The 25,717-nt window shown below is 40.5% G+C and overlaps 1 protein-coding gene across 1 annotated transcript in view; it reads left to right on the forward strand.

Moving 5' to 3' along the window:
- Positions 1-250: 250 nt before the first annotated feature.
- LOC141438628 (vinculin-like) overlaps positions 251-25,717 on the forward strand; it is a 29,077-nt gene continuing 3,610 nt past the window's right edge. The window contains exons 1-6 of the mRNA XM_074102492.1: positions 251-440; positions 20,517-20,624; positions 21,176-21,321; positions 21,909-22,014; positions 23,211-23,312; positions 24,973-25,105. Of these exons, the coding sequence (XP_073958593.1) occupies positions 384-440; positions 20,517-20,624; positions 21,176-21,321; positions 21,909-22,014; positions 23,211-23,312; positions 24,973-25,105 (652 nt within the window). The 5' untranslated portion in view covers positions 251-383. The remainder of the gene's footprint in view (positions 441-20,516; positions 20,625-21,175; positions 21,322-21,908; positions 22,015-23,210; positions 23,313-24,972; positions 25,106-25,717) is intronic.

Consider the following 25,717-nt stretch of genomic DNA (forward strand, 5'->3'; position numbering starts at 1 on the left):
AATGCTACATTGTACGATTCTTCCCGACACAGAAAAAAACCTTATTATTCGTTGGAAAACTGTAGACTAAAATAAACAAAAAAATCTATACTTAGTCCTGTCCATCATCTATCCTATGATAGCGTTCTGTTCTATTATGATAGTGTTAATTTATTTCTACCAATATTTTGAAAGATTGGTAAATTTATTTTTTTATTCTATGGCTACACCGACACAAACGTCAATCGCCCCCCCCCTCGCTCGCCGATGCTGGCTGTCTGTCACTCAGTATTTATGTATGCTTCTAAAATATCGGTTGTGTTTCGTTGTAACTTTTTCCACATAATTGTTTTCTTATTTGTGTTTATTATCTAATGTTCAAATAGTGCCTGTGTACATACAAAATGCCTGTGTTTCACACGAAGATCATCGAGAGTATATTGGAGCCGGTAGCTCAACAGGTGAGAGAGTTATTTACGATATAACATTGATATTAATAGATTGCTGTTTTAGCGTTCTAGTTTTCTCGTGTAGGTGTCGAATCTTTCGTTCATTGTTTACTGAATGCTGCTGGGGTTTATGGATTATGTCATCGGAAACAAATAAGTTTGTAGCGGAGGTAATGGCTATATTTGGCTGCCCGGCGCCGCTCGCCGCCATATCTAGGTATCATGTGTTGTAACCTTGTTGATTGACCAGAGAAATATCTGCTAAATGGTCTTTAATTAGCTGAGTTGCGGTTGCGATGTGTTGCTTGGCAGTCTTATAAGAATGCTGTTAGGCTGCGCATGCCCTAGAAGCAGCATTGAGTGAGTCTAGGTAAATTAAGTAAGCAATGTGTTATCACTAAAAAGTTAATTTTTCACTAATATTGTGTAGCAACACATGCACGGTCAAGGTTGAATTGTTTGAATACAATGAATGGAGCAAAATGTAATGCAACATAATCAAGTGCAAATCGTGACTTCTAAAAACCGTACCTTAGAATTTGCAAGCAAGTGGCACTTTGTGCATGAAGAATGAGAAAGGAACACTGAGTGAGGTTAATAAATTGACGTAATCTTATTGCTGGATATATGCCAATGTTCTGTGGTTATGCTGTCTTATTGATAAGGGTTATCTTTGCATTATGACCTTGTCTTTGCAAGCAAGGCCTCTGCAACTTATGCAAGGTAAGAAGCTTGAGAAAAACAATGCAATTTATACTGTGCTGTGTTATGCGTCCCTTATGGTTTGAAAAAGGAATAATAATTTCATTTTTAATACAAGCTTTTTTTGCTGTCTGTACTTGTATTGTCACCCAAACTACATTTGCATACCAAATTTCAAGTCGATGCCATTAACAGTTGAATAGTTCTGTCCCGTGGAGATGATCCTGGCTGGATTACCAGGATGTCAGTTACTACCAGATTATTATATTGTCACCAGTGGCGTAGCTAGATAACCTAGGGCCCTGGGGCAAATAAAAAAATGGGGCCCACTGCTATCAAAACTGGTAAGGTTTTTTGAAGTAAAATCATTATATATACAAATACTTTAAAAATGCTAAGCAGCTTTATCATCAGCTATAAAGCAGAATTTCGAGGGCCCCTTGAGCTTGAGGGCCCCGGGGCACTGCCCCGCCTAGCCCCTTGGTAGCTACGCCACTGATTGACACTTAATTTACATAAGTATACTAAACAAGTCAACCCAACTACTGGAAGTTGGTCGAATTTAACTTGCAAGATTTGATAACAGACAGACAGACAGCCAACGGGACAGGTAAAACTAAATAAAAGCTTGTAATTGACGCGTCATAGAGACTATGTTAGTTCCTAACTTTTTTTTGCGGGAAATGTCCTAGAGACTACTGGTAGTCTCTAGAGGGTATTTCTCGCTCAAAAAAGTTAGGGACAAATGTAGTCTTAGACGCGTGACGGGTTAATCTGCTGTTTTTGTTTATGTTTACTGTATTGGCACATTGGTAGGTATTTTTAGTGTGGCAATAAACACATATTATTATTATTTTTTGGAAACAGTCTCCTTTTTTGGGATAGACATTGCTTCCAACATGTCTATGCGTCTACAGTAGAGCGAAGTTGTATGTCAATTGGCAAAGTAGATGGTTTTGATTTTTTTAGAATAGCAAACAAATTATGGTCCTTCAGGAATAGCACATTTTTTTTTGGGATAAAAGGTATCTTATTATTTATTCTAGACTTCATGTATGCAAAATTCCATCACAACCAGTTCAGTTGTCAAGGCAAAAATGCGGAACAAACCAACGTCCAACTCACTCAGGGTTTTTTTTTATTATAAAAGGGAGGTAAATGAGTATGCATACATACTAAAATTCTGCTTGCTGGAGTAATGAGCCTTGTCTATACTCCATTTATTTTAACATTTGAAACAACGGTAAAATTTGCACACATTTTTAAATGAAAAAATAAAGCCACGTATCCACTAGAGGCAGCCTCGGGCCAGCGGCTGCCTCGCTCCGAGGCCGCGCAAGTGGAGACGCTGCCAAAGGCACGGCTCAGACTGAGGCACCTTTGAGCACGGCCAAAAAACCGACAAAATATGGCTCGGCTCGCGGTGCTCGGCCTGAGGCTGCTCTAATGGATACGCGGCTTAAAACTATTTAAAATTGTGTTCACTTCTATAATAAAAACATTATAAATACTGCTAAGAAATGAACATGTAGGTATTTTTAATCTATTTGTGTCCTAAATATCGAGAAACGTGTGTTACAAATCTTAAATTAAACATAGTATACAATACAATTACAAAATGTTAAGTTACCCACAACAATGTTTGCTTAGAAAATTTGTTTACTCAGAAAAATAAATTGAAACAAACACTTCTTCTTAAGCTCAATACATGAGTCATAATTTAAGAGTTATTTGAGTTCCAATAACACCTTCAACGATTACACTAAGAGCACAATTAAATGACTCATTCAACTGAATGATTTCTGAGAATTTAAAAACAAGTTCCAGTAATTTAAAGACTGTAAGAACTTGTTTAAGGATACTAAGGAACGGTTATTTTAGCATTCCATGTTTATAACTTATTTGTCATAATTTATTGAGTCAGGTCTTACAACAAATGTTCTTATGCAACAAATGTGTGTTCATGCAGCTCTTTCCACCTCTATGCTGTAAGTCACAAGTTCCGCTCCCACCTCACGGCACCGCTCGCTTATTTGAAATCTCGCATCCTCTAATCACATCTCGGGTGGAAACGGAGCCTTAAACATGCGCTTGCCCAGTTTTTATTCTCGCTGACCCAAATAAGTCACAGACTCCACCGATACCAGCTGTATGCAAATGAAGCCATCTGCGACACTCCGAGATGTCTGCGCGCAATGGACCGCGGATTATTGGGTTCATTGGCATGAGATTGATCAGATCATTGAACAATCACAACATTCACTAATACATTAGCGACGATTTATACGGGTCGATGAGGCGCCATCTTCTTTATTTAGACGGTGCGAGAAGTGCGCGAGTTTCGTTAAATATGCTTATCTTAAATGCGAGTGTGAATAGATATGTTTGTTTTTAGGGTTCCGTACCTTGAAAAGAAAAAACGGAACCCTTATAGGATCACTTTGTTCAGTTGTCCGTCCGTCCGTCTGTCAAGACCCTTTTTCTCAGGAACGCGTGGAGGTATCAAGCTGAAATTTATATCAAATACTCAGGTCTACTGTCCCCTGGAGTTGTGAGAAAATCAAAGTTCTAAGCCAACGCAATCAAAAGATACAGCCGTTTATGCAGCAAATTTCCGCAAATTTTCGAAACTCGCAAGGGAATCAAAACCTACAGGGTACTTCCCGTGAGTTAAGAATCTTGAAATTTGGTACGAAGCAACGTCTTATAGCACAGATAAAGGAAAAATTGCGAAAAGCGTAAATTTTGAGTTACATCACTATAATAAAAATATTTTTAACAATTTTAAAGATACTACCTACAGGTTTGTACGGATCCCTCGATGCGTGAGTCCGACTGCTGGTTTTTAGGGTTCCGGAGCCATTATAGTTTCGCCATGTCTGTCTGTCCGTCCGCGGCTTTGCTCAGGGACTATCAATGTTAGTAAGCTGTAATTTTCCACGGACATAATGTTAAATATGCCGACAAAATGGTACTATAAAAAACTTAAAAAATTTTTTTTTAGGGTACCTCCCATAGACGTAATGTGGGGGTGTATTTTTTTTCTCATCCAACCCTATAGTGTGGGGTATCGTTGGATAGGTTTTAAAAACCATTATGGTGCATTTCCACCGGCGAGGCGAGACGAGAATTGAAATTTGTATGCATATTCACTTAAGCAGCGACACTAGCGACATCTATGCTGTAGCCCTCATAGAGAAACTTTCAGCACCCCATCGGAACTAATCGCTCACCCGGACAAGAGATGTCGCTACTAAGCAATCAAATTAAGATTTTTTTAAGTGACTAAATAGGAAAACAAACAAGCGATAGTGAGATATGTGGTGCATAGGAGAAATTCGTGTCTGTACCACTGTCCAGCGGTGGTGTAGCGGTATAGCACGTGGCACGGAATGCCGAGGACCTGGCTTCGATTCTCAGCGCTGGTTTTTCTGTGCATCCATATTTTGGTTTGTATTTTCGATATGGGTTTTACGGGATGACCGTAAAAGTAACAAAAATTTGGAGTTGAAATAAATAATACAAAAAGACTCCAAGAATCAAGAATCAAACCATTCATTGAATTAATTGTCCTTCAATAGGCTGCCAATGTAACGCAACTCGCAGCAAACTCTTGCATCGTCTAAATACGACTAAGGCATGAGAATGATCCCGCGGCGATAATCGAATTCTTCGCAGACGAAATCGCTAACAACTAGTAACATAATAAACACAAAGTGAGCATTAAGCATGCAGTTAGCGCCACAAATAGCCGGGTGATGCTCCACAGACTTAGTCGACCTTTTGGGCCCTGAAATAGCGCTGGGGTTTCTGGGAGACGTCACGTAATGAGGGCTATCGTTTTTGTCTCACTAGATGGCGCACTGTTGCGTGAGGTTTTTAAGTGTGGCTTTCAAAGTCTGTTATTACGGGCGTGAAAACAAAGTTTAGATTAAAATCATATTTAATACACCTTAAAACCGTACCATATAAATATCGAGCATGCCACGGTGTTGCATAGTCCCCGTTTTGTTCGGAAAAAAGGGAGGAAAAAGGTTTCCGAAAGACAAAAACTGTCTCAAAACAAAACACAGACATTCATTGCCCCGGAATGCATATTTGCCATAATTAATTTCAGATATTGCAAAATATTCACAAAATTATTCTAATTATAAATAAACCCGCGTAGCTCACCCAAAAACTATGAGATTTGACATTTCGGAGACCTCACGCTACACTAGCGCCTCTAGTGGCGAATTCATTCGCGATAGCCCTCATTAGATTAGAATGGGGAAATGTCGATGATGCTGTGTGAACTAATGTCCGTGGCGGTGACTGCTTTCCATCAGGGGATTTATTGTCTCATCATCATCTTTACATCAGCCGTAGGACGTCCATTGTAGGACATAGGCTTCCCCCATGGACCTCCAGTTGCTTCAGTTGGAAGTTTGGAAGCGGCCTGGATCCATCTCGAACCCGCGACTTTAACCAGGGCGTCCGTGCTGGTCATGTGTTTCCATGTGTTGTTGTTGATTGTTGGTGGTTGATGATGATGATTGATGACCTACATCGGCCTTCGCATTAACATTACTAAAAACATCTATGCCATGAAAAGTTTACACATACATACGAAAAGAAAAGAAAGAAAGGTTTATTTTGGCTCCATAAGTGCCACCTAAAAACTAATACTATAAAGCACTAAAACTATAAAGTGCCAGATCTAATGATAATGTTTAACTTAACACTAGGGAAGTAGCTGGTAAAGACCAGTTACTTCCCTTCGTCTCGATGTTTTAGAATGCATGGAGATAATTAGATACAACAGTATGGGGTCTATTATTAATGAGCAGGTAAATTTAGTTTCGTCTCCCTTGCTACGGCTTGGATCTAATTTCAGCAATGGTAGTTAATAAAACATGTCTTGACAGTAAATAAATAAAAATCAAGGTAGTTTTGAAGGACGGTTAAAAAAATTATTAATAATTTGTGGGTAGTTTTGTTTTGTTTCATAAAACGTATGTGGGTACTTGGGGAGTTACAGTGACAAGTTGAAACGTTGGTTGTGGTTTGTTAGTCTAACAACTGGTAGCATGGTGTACGGTTGTATCACTCTGAAGATGAGCTCTGGTTGAGTTCGAAACGCGTCAGTGTAGTGTGGTGGTGGTGATAGATGGGTTCGTGTGATTTGTGTGTGTTCTTACAGTGTGGAGGTGGAGGAACTGCATGAACACGCATATTTTGCATAAGCTTAGCTATCGTAAGGTCGCGGGTGAGCCAGGAAATTCTTTTAGTTCATTGATATGGACCTCCGCAAAGTAACGCCTGATTCAATAAATTATAAAGACCCGTTATTTTAAAATCGATCTTGTCTTTAGACAGAACCCTCAACGCGCAGACTAGCACTTGCCGGGCGATTGTTCGGGCGTTACAACCGCCTCATGTTTCTGTAAACGATGTCATTTTCGTTTATTTCTCATCTCTTTCCTGTATTTCTACCAGATAACTAAAAACTATCGAAATATACGGCCATTTTTACAGAAAAGTGTCCAGAAAAATGAGACGGTTTAAACGCTCGAACAACGAATCGCCCTGCTCGGTTTTCTTCCACGAATCTGTCAACGTCCACCGTTTAGCCTTCGCGTGTCCCAAGGGACGGTATCGACAGTCGGAAATAGAATGGTAACAGAAGGGCCGCGCGCAAATAGCCGGGGACGGCGGAAGCGGCGAGGCTGCGCGCGCGCACCTGCCCGGTGCGATCTACGGGCATCGCGATACGTCCGTCAACGCTGCTTTTCATCATCTCCAGCCTAAAGCTGCCATTCCTCCGGAGATGTGGGAGGAATGTGTTTCTAATAAACAATAATAGAAACGCTTAATTTATTATAAAATAAATAAATAAATAAATATTATGGGACACTTGATACCAATTGACCTAGTCCCAAACTAAGCAACGCTTGTACTATGGACACTAGGCAATGAATAAACATACTTATATAGATAAATACATACTTAAATACATATTAAACATCCAAGATCCGAGAACAAACATTCGTATTATTCATACAAACATCTGCACCGGCCGGGATTCGAACCCGCGACCTCAAGCTTCGTAGTCAGGTTCTCTAACCACTTAGCCATCCGGTCGTCAAACTATTATAAAAATAAAAAAAATAAAAAGACATTTATTGCCACATTAAAAAAAATACAATGAACATGACAAAAGGCAAAAATAAAAACAACATACGCGTTACTTATATATTATTCATTTTTCCCAGCGAGTTACAGCATGGAGGTCTTCAAAAGGGGTATAAAAAGGTTTATGCAGGGTCGGCAACGTGCGAGTGATACTTCGGGTGTTGCAAGCGTTCCTAGGCGGCGGTAATTGCTTAACATCAGGCGGGCCGCATGCCTGTTTCCCACCGACGTGGTTTAAATAAAAATGGTAAACATTAGTTGAGAAACATTGTTGAATCAACGTGTTGCTGAGCTGTTCAGTCATGTTGCTGACTGACATGTTGTTGTCGGTGAACGACAACTCGGCAACGCGTTGATTCAACAATGTTGCTCAATTAATGTTTACCATGAACACGGAGCTTTGCCTATCTTCGTTTATGGTGATCTTGAAACAGCTCAGTGGAGCGAGGATAGCTAAATGAAGCGTTCCTATTAGAGATGCAACGGATATCCGGCCAGTATCCGGTATCCGGCCACTATTTTACTATTCGGCCGAATGCCGGATAGTTGCGTACTATCCGGCCGGATACCGGATGGTAAAAAACTTATAGTTATGATTAAAAACTGGTATTTATTTATGAATTTATCAATTATTGACATCAGTTTATTATTCTAAGGGGCTGTTTCACCACCCATTGATTAATTTTAATCGACGGATAAATGCGTTTATTCAAACAAAACAAACAGAAACGACATCGCCTAAGTTAATTAATTATTACTTTACAAGTTGCAATTGCAACCTGCACGGAGTATCATGCGCATGTTCGAATTAACTTAATTTAATTGTACGTAAAACTAGGTCGAATATCCGTCGGCCTGATATCCGGCTATCCGGCCAACGGTCCCGCCGAATATCCGGTATTCGGTATCCGGCTAAACCACTATCCGTTTTATCTCTGTCCTATTGGTTTCATCAAAACACATTCCTCGAAAATTTCTTGTGGAAACGCGGCGATAAAACCCGGTTTTTACCGTAAGCGGAGCGGACTCATTAATGACTTAGTTTAACGTACAACGATCTGCTGCGTGAAAGTACTTACACCGGACCTCTATGAAGTTGGTCCGATGTACCATCAGCCAAATATGTGGTATACTGGTCTACAACCCTAAAGTTGATAATCGTTTCTTCTTTCTTATTTAAGAGTTACACTCTTGTCGGTGTAGCTGATGAATGACTCTTCACTTCGCTCTACTCAAAGCTGTCTCCTTAACCTCCTTATGCGACATGACGGCTACCTTCTCTTTTATTTGCTTTGTATAATCAATTTTCGATCTCCCTCTTTTTCGCTTCCCTTCCACTATTCCTTCTAAGATGACATTTATGAACTCATCATGCCGTATAAGATGACCAACCATTATCCCTCTCCGATTCTCTATTGTTTCCATTAATGTTCTCTTCTTTTCCACTCTTTCTAAAACCTCTTCATTGGTGACTTTTTCTGTCCAAGTAATTTTCCCTATTCTTCGCAATCGTTTGCATGTCATAAAACAATAATGCCAAATTGGCATTACCCAAAGAGTATAAGTACCTATTGCCAATAGACGTGTCTGTCAACTTGAAAGTTCGATTAGCGACATATTCATTTCATAGGAACTTGTCTAGAACTTGTTTAAAAATTGACAGGCCACTTCTTTGACTCATGGTAAGCTAAACTAAGTCATTAATGAGTCTGCTCTGCTCCACTCGCGGTGTAAATTGGGCTTAAGAGCATTCATCCCAAAACGCGCGGGCCGAATTTCGGTGCATGCCACCACCAATACCAATCTTATGACGTGACAACCGCAAGACCCGTAATGAAGGCTAGCAATTATCTCGCAGTTCCCACACTTTTACTGCTATGTCGCGGTTATTAGTATTCTTACGCGTATCATTATGTATGATGCATGTGAATGCTTGGAGTTCCCAATCCCCACTGGGCGTGAGAACTAGCAATGGGATGCATCTTAGGCTTAGGCTCGTAAAACCCACTTTCCTGAAAGTGCACTCGCTCTGAAGGTGTCTCTAAAGGTAAAGATGAACTGTCCCTATTTCCCAGAAGGTATACTTTTTCAGATGAGCCGTATTTTTTTGTGCAGTGCTAAGTGTGGGTAGGTAGGGTACAGTCAGTAGCAGAAGTGGATGAGCGGTTATGGTGCTCAAAATGATCTAAAAGTAGACACGACTTTACTGCCAAGGTAATAAGATAGTGTTTAAATCATTTTGACTGTACACACTTGCAACTCATTTTGGGCCAATTAACACTTATTCTTCTCAAAGGCTTTTTTTATTTTCCAAAACTTTCTTCTTAATCTTTTGTTTTAGTAACAGAACAAAAGTATTTGTATTTTTTTTAATCTCATCGTCATCTCGGCCAACGTCTCACTCACTGCTAGGCACGGAGAAAAGTAATCAAATTATTAAGGAACCTGCCACTTATTGGCATCCTTCTTACAACGCCACATTATAAACACTCACAATCCAATCTCCGAAACGATAAGTGGTAGCAGCTGATGTTTATTTACGCGCAAGTACCTATAACAGCATTGCTCTCACACGCCCCTTTTATATCGATGATTTCATCCGACTTTAACTGGTCGTCCATAAAGGTGGCTATTATGTATTATGTAAGTTCCGATGCCAGTGTTGCCAGGTGACATAAAATGTTTCTATTCCCCACCTCTGACTCACCGTTTGTTACTGGCAGTTTGTTTAAACCGTATTTTCATTTTCGCGCCTTCCGTTGGCGCCCGATTTAAATTTAGAATGATGTTTCGCAATCAGCCGCCGTGTTTTGTTTTTAAAAAACCGTTAAATGCGTGGACATGACGTTTTGTCACATACAAGCTTGTTGATTAGCGAAAAGGTTTAATACGCGTGAATCCTGTTTTGCCTGTTTCATTTTTCTTGTTCCATTGACCTTTATTTTTTTTGGGTTGGCATTTTGTGTGTGACCCAGTTGATATCGTTTTTTTTTGCATTCTGTGTGTTAGAGCTATGTCGACGCTCTCTAGTTTTATGATGGCGACTGCATTTTTGGATCACAGATCTGTCTCAGCTTTATTAGTTACCTTAATCCTCTCATTGGCTCAAAGTATCAACATATGTAAATAACATAATGCCTACTACAAATTATGACTAGCAATAAACTCCGCAAGTTTTATAGCCAGTAACATTTAAGATATTCAAAACAATTTCAATAACACCATATGGCAGCCGCCTACTCATGGCCGCCATCTCTTGGACATACCACTGAGATTTTCACTGTATTGCCGATGCCACTGAACCCTAATACTCTGGGCCCTTTCTACTAAAAGGCTCCACCTAGTCGCTTTTAGTGCTCCTCCGTCAGAAAACAATATAATCCATACTAATATTATAAATGCGAAATTGTGTGTGTTTGTCCGTCTTTCACGACAAAACGGAGCGACGGATGGACGTGATTTTGGCATAGATATAGTTTATGGGCCCGAGAGACATAGGCTACTTTTTATCCCGGAAAAATGCACAGTTCTCGAGGGAACTGCGCGCGATAACCGAATCCCAATCCCACGCGGGCGAAACCGCGGGAAAAATACAATAAGTATAAATAGGTATTCTTTATTGAGCATCACAAATCAGTACAGTGTAAGTGCAAGTGCATTTTGTGTTGTTGTATGTTAACAACACAAAATACAGGGTAGACGATAGTCTTCAGTCACTTTCAATACGGTATTTGACTAATATTGTAGAGCAAAGATTGGCAAACCATGTTTCAGATCCGAACGGAAAAAAAATTTCAAGCTACCTTCCAACACAACAGTTCTAAAGGTTTGAAATTCAACATTATACGGAGCGATATACTACATAGAAAGAGACAGCTATACTTATAGATTTTTAGATTTTCCAAAATCCATCTATCAATTAAATTTTCTTTGGATACGAATTCTTTTCTTCTTCGCTGAACATAAACTGTTTATCTATATTTTCATGGTGTTGTCAAATAAGTGACCTATTTAATGTTTACCTACATGTTTTACAAAGTTGTCAAAAATCAGACATGGAATGAACTCTAGACACTACGGTCGTGGACTTTAATTCATGAGCCACCGGTGAAAAAGTCATTACGATTTTCCTTGTTAATTAATGCGATGTCACTATGGCGTTTACTGTGAAATGGTTCCATGGTAGCTCATAATGAGCTCCCGATAGTCCGACGTAGTTGCTTGCATCATGATGATGAGTAGAATCAAGGTACCTCCCGGTCTAGTCCTAACAACTGAAGCATTAAAAGCAGTTGTTGTCAAAGACATGTCCCTACCGAAGCCCGCGTCCGCATCGCAAACAAAAAGTTGTAGCGGTCGAAAGCTCGTGCCGGCCTCGCTGTGGCCGTGACCCAGTGAGATGTTAAGCGGTACTCAGCACTAAAGCTGTGTATATTATTATGTATATATAGGTACATGTGCGGTGCCAAATTTTAATTTACTACTTGGCTGAATTTCGCCGGTAACCTTTCAAAATCAAAAATTCTGTAAGTAGGCCAAAAAGGGCTCTCTTACTTGTCTCTTTTTAGGGTTCCGTACCCAAAGGGTGCCAACGGAACCCTATTACTGAGACTCCGCTGTCCGTCCGTCTGTCACAGGGCTCTATCTCTTGAGCCGTAATAGTTAGACATTTGAAATTTTCACTGATTATGTATGGGTTTTACTGTGGCCGCTATAACAGCAAACTGAAAACAGAATAAAATAAATATTTAAGGGGCGCTCCCATACAACAAACGCGATTTCTTTGCCGTTTTTTTGCTTGATATTAATAACGGCAATAGGTATTCGCCTGAAATATTCACAGAATATTTAGTTGTATAATCACTTTAAAAATAAATAATTAAAATAAAATAAATATTTAAGGGGGGCTCCCATACAACAAACTTGTTTTTTTTTTGCCGTTTTTTGCTAATGTCTAATGTTGTAATAAATAATGCTATGGCCGGTTTATATACTACAAGCGCTTTGGAAAAGACCATCATTGCCAAGAAGAATGCGCCGGAAGAAACTTGGCCGGCAGATAGTTTGTTTACACCTAAACAGATGACATGTTAGCGCTGCATTTTATCAGTCTTCTTTCGTCATATTCCTGTTTTATTAAATTCTTGTAAGCCCATCAATAATATCACAATTTTGAGAGGGGAGAGGGTCTCGCGATTTGTGACACACGAAAAAAATTGTGACAAGGAAGGGTCTTAAAATTATAAAAATTGGTGGGACGTAATGTATCCAGATGGATTAGTCCTTTTTGTTTCTTTTTTGTCATATTTTTGTGTACGACACGTCTTTGTACTATAACAGACAAAAAAGCTTTTAAGATCTGTTCTATTGATTAGGTACAGTAACCCACAGGTTTTTTTAACTCCCTTTTTAGTTGTAAACCAAAGGTGTAAACTCTTTAAATGCCCTAAATATTAACTTCCAACGCGCTTTTAAATCACTATCTGACCACAACTAAATGATAATCATATTTGAACAAACAAAAACAGCCGTAAAAGGTCCCCTCGAAATGTCATCCCATTAAAGAAGGAAATGAACCCGCTACCCCCCGGTAGGGCGCGCCCTTTGCCGCGCCCACCGTCTCGGGCTAACTCGTCTATTACGAAATACACTAAAATATCCATAGCTTGTTTATAGGGAACATCTTGTAAGTAGGGATTTCGTAGCGGTTCTTTGCAGGCTCAAACGGACCACGAAATTTGCTCGGTACACAGTGTATACACTAAGTGTATCTGTGTGTACGCGCGTGTCACCCGCGTTCATAGTTCATAGATCGTTACTTCGTATATCTTAGTGTACGGTACACTATGTGTATACCTATACGAAGTAACGACAGTTAGTGTGTAATTTAACTTGCAAGATTTACAGACAGACATACAACGGGACAGGTGAAACTAAATAAAAGCTTGTAAAATGATCCTACTCACCCGATCCCTGGTTATAACGAACGACAAGAAAAATAGCATCAACCAATTTTTTGGAATAATCCGCGGTAAAATCGTATGAATCATACAATGTTTTGGAAATTGAGATTTTTACAAAAAATATCTTCATTATGTTGCTTCATCTGATTCGCGAACAGAATAATAGTTTTATCTTATTTTCTAAAGCTAATGTTCTACTTCCTGAGATCCCGCCCGTAGCAACTTTTTAATATATAAGAATTTAAACTTAATACGCAAAAGACTGGCCTGACATTGCGTCAGAACGAGAGTTGTGGAGGTCAAGAGGGGAGGCCTTTGCCCAGCAGTGGGACACTATACATGCTACTTAAAAAAAAAAACTTAATGGCGATTAAAAGATAATGTTAATAAAGGCGATTAAATAACTCTTTGGGGACTAAAAAAACTTTTCCAATCGGCAGTGGCTTAATGAAATTAATTACTGTTTTCCATTCTTGGTAATTCAATTAGATTTGTTTACTCAAGAATAAATCAATCACAAACATTTATTCAAGAACAGTCTTTGATTGATGACTAATTGTGATGAATGAATGGAACTTTATTAATGATTTGTTCAGCTATGACTGCTCTAGACAAATGTCCATGCTATTATTCAACCCCTTAGAGAAGAAGAGGGGTGTAGTGTAGGTTAGTATAGTAAAAGGCTGACCAGAATTATAAAAAACCTCGCCATATTGCGCAGAACCAATAGAACTAATTTCTTGCACTGTTAACACTAAATTCAAATGTCACCTGTCTATTGCCGTCAAAGTTTAACGTTGTTTGCGCGTGGTATTTAAAAGTGATATTTTGCGTTTTTGTGCGTTAAAATGCCGAAGATTATCCATAGCTTTGGAAGGAAAATAATTCACAATGTATAAAAGTATATGGTCATAGAGAAAGTCTGAGGGATTAGAAAATATTCCTTTAAATAAAATCACCGACACCGTTGTCAATATGACTGGTAGGTATCGTATAGTAAGTGTAAAGAATGTTGCAATATAAAACCTAGAAGTGGTGCCCTCGCGTCAGGTTTTTAAAAATATTCCTGGTCAGCCTTTACCTATACTTTGTTATGTCTTTACCTTTCAACGTGACACATGGACATGTTTTTAAGCTTTGATTATTACTTAATTCATCATCATCCCAGCCTATATACGTCCTGCCGCTTGGTACAGGCCTCCTCTCAGAATGAGAGGACTTGGACTGTAGTTGCCACACGGGCCCAGTGCAGATTGTGAAGTTCACACACGCCATTAAATTGCTTCGCAGGTCGTTTTCCTTCACCGTAAAGCTCGTGGTAAATTTCAAATTCTATTTCGAAAAACTCGAAAATGTGAGCCCAGGTTTGAAGTCCCGATCCTCTGCTTGAAAGACTTAGTTCAAACTACGGGTATAATTGATAAAAATTAATGACGCCGTCATAGCGACAATGTCAACGAAGTATTTCGACGCTTATGTCATCATATCGTACAAACCCACTGATTAAGTTAGTAGTAGCCTTGAAGACATACGAGACACTTTCAAATTCCGGTGACACGTATGTTCTTTAGTATCTGTTGGATTTTTCCTTGTACTGTATCAATACCAATCAAAAACCTTTTGAAAAAGGTCTTCTCAAAGGACTGAAACTAGTCGAACCGTTCCTGATTTATAAAATCTTAATATGACATCAGTAGCACAAAGGTTTCATCCTGGTACGAAAGACAACCATCTTTCGGGGAGTCGGGTAAATCATGCTAACGCACTTACTTGGTGACTGTACAGTCGTCACCAGATATTTCGGGGTGGCCAAGGTGATCGAATATATCGATACATGAACTCTAATACCTTAATAATAGAGTGCATGTGCCGATATTTTTGACTACCTTGGCCACTCCGAAATATCGGATGGCGACTGTACCTATGTATTGCTTTTTCACTTCTTATGCTCAAACTAAAAGTAGGTCAATATAGCCTTACGAGGCGGGAGTAAAGTGAGTACTTAATTAGTAGGGAGTAAAATATATTTTTTTTAATTTACTTCGAGTGATAGATAAACTCAAACAGCCAGTTGCTTAGTTTTTGGCATAAAATAAGATTGTGTGTGGACCATTTTCATGACGAAAATGTTACGTTCTTAGTCTACGTGGTCTTAATTCTATGATTTTTCCGCATAGAATGTGGCGCCATTCTAATCATTCCAGTTTTTGTATGGACCATTTCGCCGATGCGATTTTGTTATATCTGTGTCTGGTTGGAAAAAAATACTTACCGGGAAAACTTTGAAATTGTTGTAGAGCGTTAATCATAAACGATTAAAATAAATTGATTTTTCTCGCAATCGAAGTGAAAAATAGAGTTTACACCTCGAGACTAAAAGTCAATATAAACCCTGGAATAAATAGACACCCTCGCTAAAGCTCGGGTGGCTAACCACCTCGGGTTTATATTGGCTTATTTTAGTCCCTCGATAAAAAATATACTGTTTCGATCTCGCAGCGGTTGTAACCGGCAGTCATTGAATTGAAAGCAAGAGTTCCTGACTCATTCATTAAAATCTATTGAGTGGACGGCTATGCGGGGCCGCGCAGGCGCACACTGACGAGCGAAGCGCAGCGAAGATAAAAAAATGCATCGAACAATATTTAAGTACTAATTATAAATGCGAGAGTGTCTGTCCGTGTGACTTTTAGCTTTTCATGCTTCAATCGCAAAACTGATTTAGATGTAGTTTGGAATAAAAATGGAAAACAAAACGATGACGTGAAAAAATCATCAATATTCGTTTTTTTTTATTCGACTGGATGGAAAACGAGAAAGCGGGTCTCCTGGTCTGATGTTCCATAAGCAAGATATGAGCGAATGAAAATTTCCATTCCATCTCTTTGAAGATAAATTAAATAAATTTAGTATGGACATTCTATGTATGGTCGCGTAGGATTAATATGTCATATTCCATGACGGATCTCTCTCTCATTGACAATTTAAGACGTCCATAATAGGTCCATATCATATTTTCGTTGTTTTTAAAGACATTTTGAAAAATCTTTTACAACTAACGTTTGTCAAACAATAAATATATAATAATTTATTGAATCAGGCGATACTTTGCGCAAGTCCATATCAATGAACTAAAACAATTAGTAAATGAAAAAAAAGCTCGCTTATTCTCAAGCACAAAAAAGTCATAAACCGTATGCGTGTGCGGCTTGTGGGCTGTCTCTGCGTTCGGAGCATGTTTTTTCGATCTTGTGAACATATCTCTATATAAGATTGTTTTTTTTGGAATCTTTTCGTATTTTTTATTTCAATTCCAAATTTTTACTTTTACGGTCATCCCGTAAAACCTAAATTGAAATACAAACTGAAATATAGATGCACAGAAAAACCAGAAAAATAAGACCAGCACTGGGGTCTGGGAATCGAACCCAGGTCCTCGGCATTCCGTGCCGCGTGCTATACCGCTAAACCACTGCTGGACAACGGTACAGACACGAATTTCCCCTATGCAACTCATATCTCAGCTAGTTTGTTTCTTATTTAACCACTTAGCAGTGACGCTAGCGATATCTATACCGTAGCCCTCATCGAGAAACTTTCGGCATTCCATTGGAACTAACCGCTCACCCGGACAAGAGCGTTGTTAACCAATCAAATTAAGATGGTTTTTGTGGATTTTTTTACCCCGTGGACCTGGACCTGGTTTCGATTCCCAGTACTGGTCTTATTTTTCTGGTATTTCTGTGCATCTATATTTCAGTTTGTATTTTCAATTTTTCAATATTTCTATATAGTTATATCGTCGAGTACTGTACAACCTTTAATTATGTATGGCGCGAACGCAGCATGTGTAAACGAGTGTCCACATTAGGAGCGGATTGATTCGAGACCGGCGCGCGCCGAGCCCGTAATGGACTGTGGATTTTGTAATGAGCTTTATGTTTGGATCTATCGGTCTGTTGATTGATTACTTCGGCGATGTGTTGATCAATGTTTTATTATAATGGGCCTTAGTACTTAACTTTCTTAGTAATATTATAAATGCGAACGTACTCCGTCTTTCTGTATGTCTGTTCTGTTATCTCTCCAAGCTTAAGCTCCCGCGGGTTTAAATCGCTGACTCGATTTTGATTGATTTCAGGTTGAGACACTGGGAAGGGCATAGAATAGTTTTCCCGCGGGATAGAGGATTTTGGCGCTGAAAGGATTTAGGATTTTCGCGTAATGGTCATACAGACTACCGTATGTACCGAAATGTGTACTGTGTATTTAATGTTGTTAAAGATTGTAAAATTCTCTCTGATACGATGCGATGCGAGCCGTTGGTGTAAATTATACTTAAACATTTTGGATTTGATTGCGAATGGTTTTAGTTCGAACCGCGAATATAAAACAGTATCAAAGCACGAGATCTCTGCCCGCTGAGTATCTCAACCACATCTTAACTCAATACACTGCATTCACTTTCACTTGAATTCGCAGTCATACACTTCACTTGCCAAAGCTTCGTACTTTCTTACTGTCGCTAAATTAAACTCTATTACCATTGAATAGGATATACATTCGCTGGGCTCTAAGGATATGTGGGGGACTGCCGAATGCCCTGAAAATTATTTTAACTGCCATGCGGTTTAAGAAGGAATTTCAACCCTTTTGGAGCTCATTTAAGACCCAAATTAGAATTTCTTCGGTTCTCAGTCAAGTCAGCAGCATAGGTTTAGAATATTGTGAGTAATTGATGATATCGGAGATGCAAGAGAAAATGCAAGAAGCAATGCAAGAAGTGTTTATTAGAGTGAGATAGTTAGGTTTACAGACGAGATAAAAATAATAATTAAGAATAAGGAAAGATAGAGACTGTTTTCCTTACACATTGTGAGCATAATAAGGACATGGTAACACGAAAAACGTCGGTGTGAAGGGGCCTTTAATATCGCTGCTCTACCTCAGGGGTGGTTGTCAGTACCCTTAGTGTAAGTTTTCGGTTACAAAATACGTCTCGATCGCGTTCGCGTTAAAATCTCAATTTGTATGGAAACACGAACATCGCAAACGTTCCGCTAGAGGCGCTGTTCGTGTTTCCACACAAATTGAGATTTTAACGCGAACGTAAACGAGACGTATTTTGTACCGAAACCTTACACTAAGAGCACAGAACGATTTCCTAGAGAAAGAATCTGATATAGTAATGGCGTCTAGAAACTGTCTTGCCGATGAATCTAACGCTATTAAAATTAGGTACGGTATAAATACTCTTAGTTTATACTATGCTTGCTTTGCCCGCGACTTCGTCCGCGTGGAATTTGGCCATCGGGCGCTGTTCACTCGAAACCAGTGCATTTTTTCTAGATAAAAAGTAGCTCTCACTCTCTGGCCCATAAACTATCTCTATGCCAAAAATTACGTCGATCCGTCGCTCCGTTGAAAGACATAGAAACATACACACTTTCACATTTACAATATTAGTATGGATTTATCTTATCCGGCATAAAATGCACGTTTGACTATGTAAATGTACGTACGTATAGGTTGAAACGTGATAGGAATAAGTAAATCGTTGTTTCCTTATCTGTTGGTTAAGATAAGATGCAAGTGAAAGTTTAGCTAAGCAATAAATTCTTATTATTATAAGCTAGCCTTTGCCCGCGGCTTCGCCCGCGTGGAATTCGGTTATCGTTATTCGATTAAAAGTAGCCTATGTCATTCTCTGGCGCATGAACTATCTATATGCCAAAAATCACGTCGATCCGTCGCTCTGTTTCGACGTGAAAGACGGACAAACATACAAACACGCACACACTTTCGCATTTATAATATTAAGTATGGATGTGTATGCTTATACCTTGGATTTATTTATAGTATAGGGAAACGAGCAAAGGGATCGCCTGATGGTAAACGATTACCCTCGCCCATGGACACCTGCAACACCAGAAGAGTCACAAGTGCGTTGCCGGCTTTTTAGGTAGAAGTACGCTCTTTTCTTGAAAGCTTGAATATAGAACAAACCAAAGGCCTTATTGTCTAACTTACTCGAAGTCACAATCGCTTTCACCATTACCTTCTGTCACACGGTATAGGACGTTGGTAGAAAGAGATGATGAATACTTATGAGGCTGCGAGGTCACTCTCTGAAACTGATACGCACTTTAAGTACAAGCAACCCCAGGCGCCATTTCCTGGGTAACCGCGTCGTGAAACAGTGGAACAGTTTGCCCGAGACAGTTATCAGTGCACCTTCAGTGAACTTTTTAAAACAGACTTGATAAGTACTTTGAAGACAATTACACAAGTGAACAATGATATGCACGCATCAGCTATAAGCTGCCTGTGCATTATAAATAATAATAATAATAATACAGCAACAGAAACTGCTACGAGTCTGCTATTGAAGGCAACAGTTTTATACTATTTCGTAATATTATTGCTTCCAGAGAGAATATGTTTTGACAGACAGTTCTTTAGTGTGCAATCTTATCCCCAGTTACATACATGTGCCCAAGTTTCGGCTGTGTTACAAATAACGGGTGCAGTTACAAGTCGTCGGCTAAAGTGACAGATCTCGTAACTCTATCAGATCAAATTTACAGGAGGCACAAAAACCGGTTAAGTGCCAGTCGGACTCGCGCACTAAGGTTTCCGTACCATTATCTATACAACAACAAAAAAACACGTTTTTTGTATGGGAGCCTTTCTAAAATAATCAATTTCCTCGGCCTCTGAAATCTGCCGCCCCTATGACGCTGACGCCCATGCGCGGCCTATACGGCCTATTGACAAATCCAGGATTGCTCCAACTTAGTTTAGTTAGCATTAGAGGGTGCTTCTGCCCACTAGCTCGCATAAGGCATAGGGGTACTTTAGTCGCCTCTTCCGACACCCACGGGAAAGGATGCGTCCGTCCCAAAACCGAACGCACGGGCTATGCAGCTCACATCTAGTCCCTTTAGAACCCAGCCGTTACGATGGATTGTACATAAAGTCCACTGTCGTAACTCTTTTCATACTCAGCTGGGTACAAAAGGGCAAAATACGAACTACCATGCGATGTGAAATATGCTGATGCTCAAGAGCGTAGCTAGGATTATGTTAAGGGGGGCGCAGGCGTAGACAAACCAAGAATATATCTAAGGTAAATGCTGCATGAGCAATGGGACAAGGTAACGTTAAACGTTACGGTTTGCGAGCATTCCTGCATCTTCTCTGCCCGTACGTAGCTATTCCCTTGCTGATGCTTAATTTGTCTGTGCAGGTGTCCCGGCTGGTGATCCTGCACGAGGAAGCGGAAGATGGCAACGCGATGCCCGACCTGGCGCGGCCCGTGCAGGCCGTGTCGCTCGCCGTCAACAACCTCGTCAAGGTAAGCTGGAGTCAAACAAGCACCCACAACCGAAAACCACAAAAACCAACGGACCAATGAGTACCAACTCTTCTTGAGTCTACTTCTTCTTCAGCCCATAGCTACCCAATGCTGAGTGTAGGCATCCTGCATTGCTCGCCACTCATCTCGGTCCAGTGCTCTCCTCATCCAGCGCCTTCCCGACACTTTGACCAGGTCGTCGGTCCACCTCACCTCCTATCTACCAACGTTTCTCCGCCAGGTTCTGGGACTCCATCACGGCCTTTCCCCATCTTCTTCAGTGGTTGGTGTTAATGGGCCGTGGAGATCATTTCCCACCAACCGGAAGACGAAACGTTGGTAGGCCTCCCACTAGGTGGACTGATGGATGACATCGTGAGAATTGCGGGCAACCGGTGAAAGTGGCGAGTTCTCCACGTTCTCTCTTCGACCTACGCGAAACCGTCTTTTTCGCTCTTACTGCGTGGACATAAAGCGTTTTGTGGTTAGCTAAAGCCGCTTGCGTGTCGACAGATATGGCGAGACCCTTAGATGATTGGTTCTGTTTCCAGGTGGGCCACGAGACCATTGAGTCGTCGGACGACGCCATCCTCCGCCAGGACATGCCCGGGGCTCTGCACAGGGTCGAGGGCGCCGCTACTCTACTACAGCAGGCTTCTGACATGCTGCGGGCCGACCCTTACTCCGGCCCCGCTAGGTAATACCCCATAAGGGTCGCTACACGTGGCCCTCAAGACATCCCGGGGGTTTACACAGGGTCGAGAGTGCGGCCACGCTGCTACAGCAGGCTTCTGACATGCTGCGGGCCGACCCTTACTCCGGCCCCACTAGGTAATACTCCATAAGAGTCGCCACACGCGGGCCCTTAAGACATGCCGGGGGCTCTGCACAGGGTCGAGAGCTCTGCCAGGTACCGCCCCACTCCAATCTGCGATTGATGGTAGAATGGTCGACGTGGATTGATAGTTTCTGCTTCACCAATAGGGGATATTACTGCAGTGTTCTCTTTTTTTTTATTCGACTGGATGGCAAACGAGCTAGAGGGTCTCCTGATGGTAAGAGATTACCACCGCCCATAGACACCTGCAACACCAGGGGGATTGCAGATGCGTTGCCAACCTAGAGGCCTAAGATGGGATACCTCAAGTGCTGCTGCTTCACGGCAGGATTAGCGAGCAAGATGGTGGTAGCAATCCGGGCGGACCTTGCACAAGGTCCTACCACCTGCTACCTGGTCTCTACTCTGTTACTGTCCATTTGTTTCACCGTCCATATTTTAAACAGGAAAAAGCTGATAGAAGGCTCAAGAGGCATTCTGCAAGGCACGTCAGCGCTTCTGCTGTGTTTCGATGAGTCCGAAGTCAGGAAGATCGTCAAGGAGTGCAAAAAGGTATGTATCGCACTTTTATGCCGCTGGTCATACTTTGACAAGCTTTTGCGTGGCACTCAGTAGAACTCTGTCGCAGTCAGCATTTGCCGTACTTATCAAAGAAAATCTTGATAAGAACAGCAGAGGCTTCCTGTCACAGGGTTCCACTGAGTATCACTTGTATCGAACTTGTTGAGGTATGAGAGTAGTTGTTTGATATAATGATAATAGTGATAATTTTCTAGTTATCGTTATTCTTTATAGCATGTAATTTTATTAGACTTAAAAATAAGCAGTTGTGTCATTATTACCTATAGTATGAAATCAGTGTGTGATCTAATTTAAGCTATGTCCTTAATCCTTATGTAGTGTAGTGCCTGCTTACAAATAGCGTGCCATTAGAAGCGTTATTGTTTGTGGATCTCAACTATTTTTATATGGTGTCCTAAATAAAATTAACAAAAAGGAAAATACTTTTCAATTGACCCACTGTTGTGATACAGTTTAGACTAGTACGGACAGGGTTAGTTGACGGTTACCTTTGGTTTTTTACGATTTACGATGTCGCGTGCCGTGGCTCTAATTCTTCTTCTTCTCTCTTCTTCTTTTTCAGGCTTTATCCACTGCTGGACGTAACCCTCTCCTAATCTCCTTCACTACGTCCTATTCTCCGTTTTCCTGAGCCAGTACGGTCCGGCGTAACTCTTTATGTCATCAGACCATCTCATCTGGGGTTGCCTACATTTAATCTTGTGGTCGTGGTCTCTACACCAGCGATCTATGGGCCCTGCGGTTACCTACTCGGCGTGCCACATGCCCTGCCCAGTTCAATTTCAGTCGTGCAATGCGTATCAAGATGTCTGTTACTTTGGTGTGTTTCCGGATGCATTCATTTCGCACTCTGTCTCTCAAACTAAGCCCCTAACATGGCTCTCTCTATGGACCTCTGAGCGATTTTGTGTTTTTTAACCATGTTTACTGTAAGAGGCCATGTGGCCACGTGGTTCTAATTACAATGTCATTAATGTCTAATTTTGACAAAATCACGCGTCTTCGTGGATGGCACTAGGTATGAGCAAGAAATAATGATAGTAGAATAACAATAGTAGTATTGGCTGAATATATGTATTCGTATTTGTATTGTAATTTCAAAGTAGTTTTAATTTTATGTTACAACATCATCCACGTAGTAACCAGATGTTTGTGCGTGTCGCTAGGTGCTAGATTACCTCGTGGTGGCCGAGGTCATTGACACCATGGAGGACCTCGTGCAGTTCCTGAGGGATATATCGCCGGCTCTGTCCAGAGCTGCCAGAGAGGTAAATGTTCATTTGAATTTATTTTTTTAATTTCAAGAGACCATAGTAAGTGCCTCATTGGGATTAATTTCCCAACTGATTGGCATGGACGAACGAAATTTTGTATTGAAACTGTTTTGTTCAGAGTATACTTCAGGACTGTCGTATATTATTGTGGACGCGATTTTTTTTCTTTTGTCAATTAAAAGAAAAATGACACAGAGAAGCGCGAAGAAATTCTTTAGTGGGCGGCCGTTTTAGCACGGCGTGACCACACGAGGCTTGACACGAGGCTTGACAAAATAAAAAATTCACGTCCAATATTTTATGAAAATGTAACTGAAAAACTTATTAAAATTATTAAGGGCACTATCTTGTTGTATGCGGCTTTTAATTAAGTATCATTGGTCGTGGTGGCCTAGTGGTTTGACCTATCGCCTCTCGAGCAGAGGGTCGTGGGTTCAAACCCCGGCTCGCAACTCTGAGTTTTTTTGAAATTCATGTGCGGAGTTACATTTGAAATTTACCACGAGCTTTGCGGTGAAAGAAAACATCGTGAGGAAACCTGCACAAACCTGCGAAGCGATTCAATAGTACGTGTGAGTTCCCAATCCGTACTGGGCCGCGTGGGAACTATGGTCCAAGCCCTCTTGTTCTGAGAGGAGGCCTCTGCCCAGCAGTGGGACGTATATAGGCTGGGATGGATGGATGGTTAAAAGCGGTCTGTGGTTTTATGCGAAAACGCATCAGATAATCTAAATACCAACATTGCTTTACGCGGTGAGTGTAGCGGCAAGCGTATGTCTATTAAATTCAAATTCAAATTCAAATGATTTATTCAGTAAATAGGCCGCAATGGGCACTTTTACACGTCATTTTTTTTTAATACCAGCGCTTTCGGAAAGACCATCATTGCCAAGAAGAATGCGCCGCAAGAAACTTGGCAAAAAGTCATTTTTTCATAATAATATTAATTACAAATAAAATACTTAAAAACTATATTATACAATTAAGAAAAAAAATACAAAAAATAATAATAAAATACAGGGATGTATGGGGTCCCTTGGTTACAAAACTAAACACTAACTATATCTAAACTATATCTACGTTCAGTGGAAGTGTAAATGTTCTACCGTCATAAATTTTTAAAATAATATAACAATAATTTAGTTCTGAAATATACATTTCAAGTCAAGTTACATTAAGCTTTGGATTCGAAGGCAAGTTACGTCTGCCGCCCCCAAAGTTAGCTCACACGAACTCATGTCATGCTCTGAAGCAGAGCGGTACCGAGGGCATGGTATTGCTTCCGCTCCCATATGCTCTATGGGATCGTCTTGGATTAGATTATCTGATGCCAATTGATGTGCGTCAAACGCAGGGTTATCGCATAAGAAGTATTTCTCAAAAAGTTGTCCCGTCATGAAACTGACAAGAAATCAGTTTGTCAAGGAATTATTAACACTAAGGACGAGATCATAAAGCATAAACTGCATAAAACATCCCAAATTTCTTGACGTCAGGAAAACCTCACGAAATATTATGAGGAAAAAAATCGTAATTTTGTAACTACATCAATCTAACAACAAAGATTATCTGACTTTCTATCACCTTTACCACAAGGTTTTGTATAATATTTAAAAACAATATTACTTAGTATGGTATCCCCCCCCCCCTCCAGGTGGCGGCGCGCGCGTCTGAGCTGACGCACCCGCCGCACGCGGACACGCTGGCGCGCTGCCTCGAGAGCGTCAAGCAACTTGCGCCCGTGCTCATCTGCTCCATGAAGATATACATACACATCCTCACTGAAGGTAAGGCAGCCAGCCCTCAATACAATACAATACAATCACTCTTTATTGTACACCACAAGTAGTAAGCTATACAGATACAGGTACACAGAGAGGAAAATTGCAAGGTAAGCAATACTATAGGATAGGATAGGATTGGGGCGGCAATGGGAGGGATATGAATAGTTATTTGTGTAACAAAGGAGCAAAATGGTGTATTTACGGCGAGGGCGTACATTGAATCCAGAATGTAGCGAAGGATTCTAAAGTAGAATCCTGAGCCTAATGAGGGATTCAAGTGTTAAGGCCCAAGATGAAAATAATTTTGCTCCCGAGTTGCTCATACAACTTTTCACACCGAGCATTAAGAAACTTGAAAAAAAAAATCTAAATATTATTTAAGAACAACCAGCATAGAAAATGGCGTGGCTTTACTATTATCTACTTCAAAAAATGGCATTTGCCAAGCCATTTGAAAAGCCTTGAACAGAAAAGTTGCACTTTGCTCCCTCTCGTCAGGGAGGAAAAGTTACTTTTCTGAAGAGAGGTGTGAAATAGTTCATTGTTTCAGTTGTTGAAAAGCTTGGTTGAAGCTTAAAACACCAAAAAGACTGCTACCCTAATGGCTGCGTTTTA

This window comes from Choristoneura fumiferana, chromosome 19 (assembly GCF_025370935.1).
Source record: "Choristoneura fumiferana chromosome 19, NRCan_CFum_1, whole genome shotgun sequence".
In the NCBI taxonomy this organism is placed as follows: Eukaryota; Metazoa; Arthropoda; class Insecta; order Lepidoptera; family Tortricidae; genus Choristoneura; species Choristoneura fumiferana.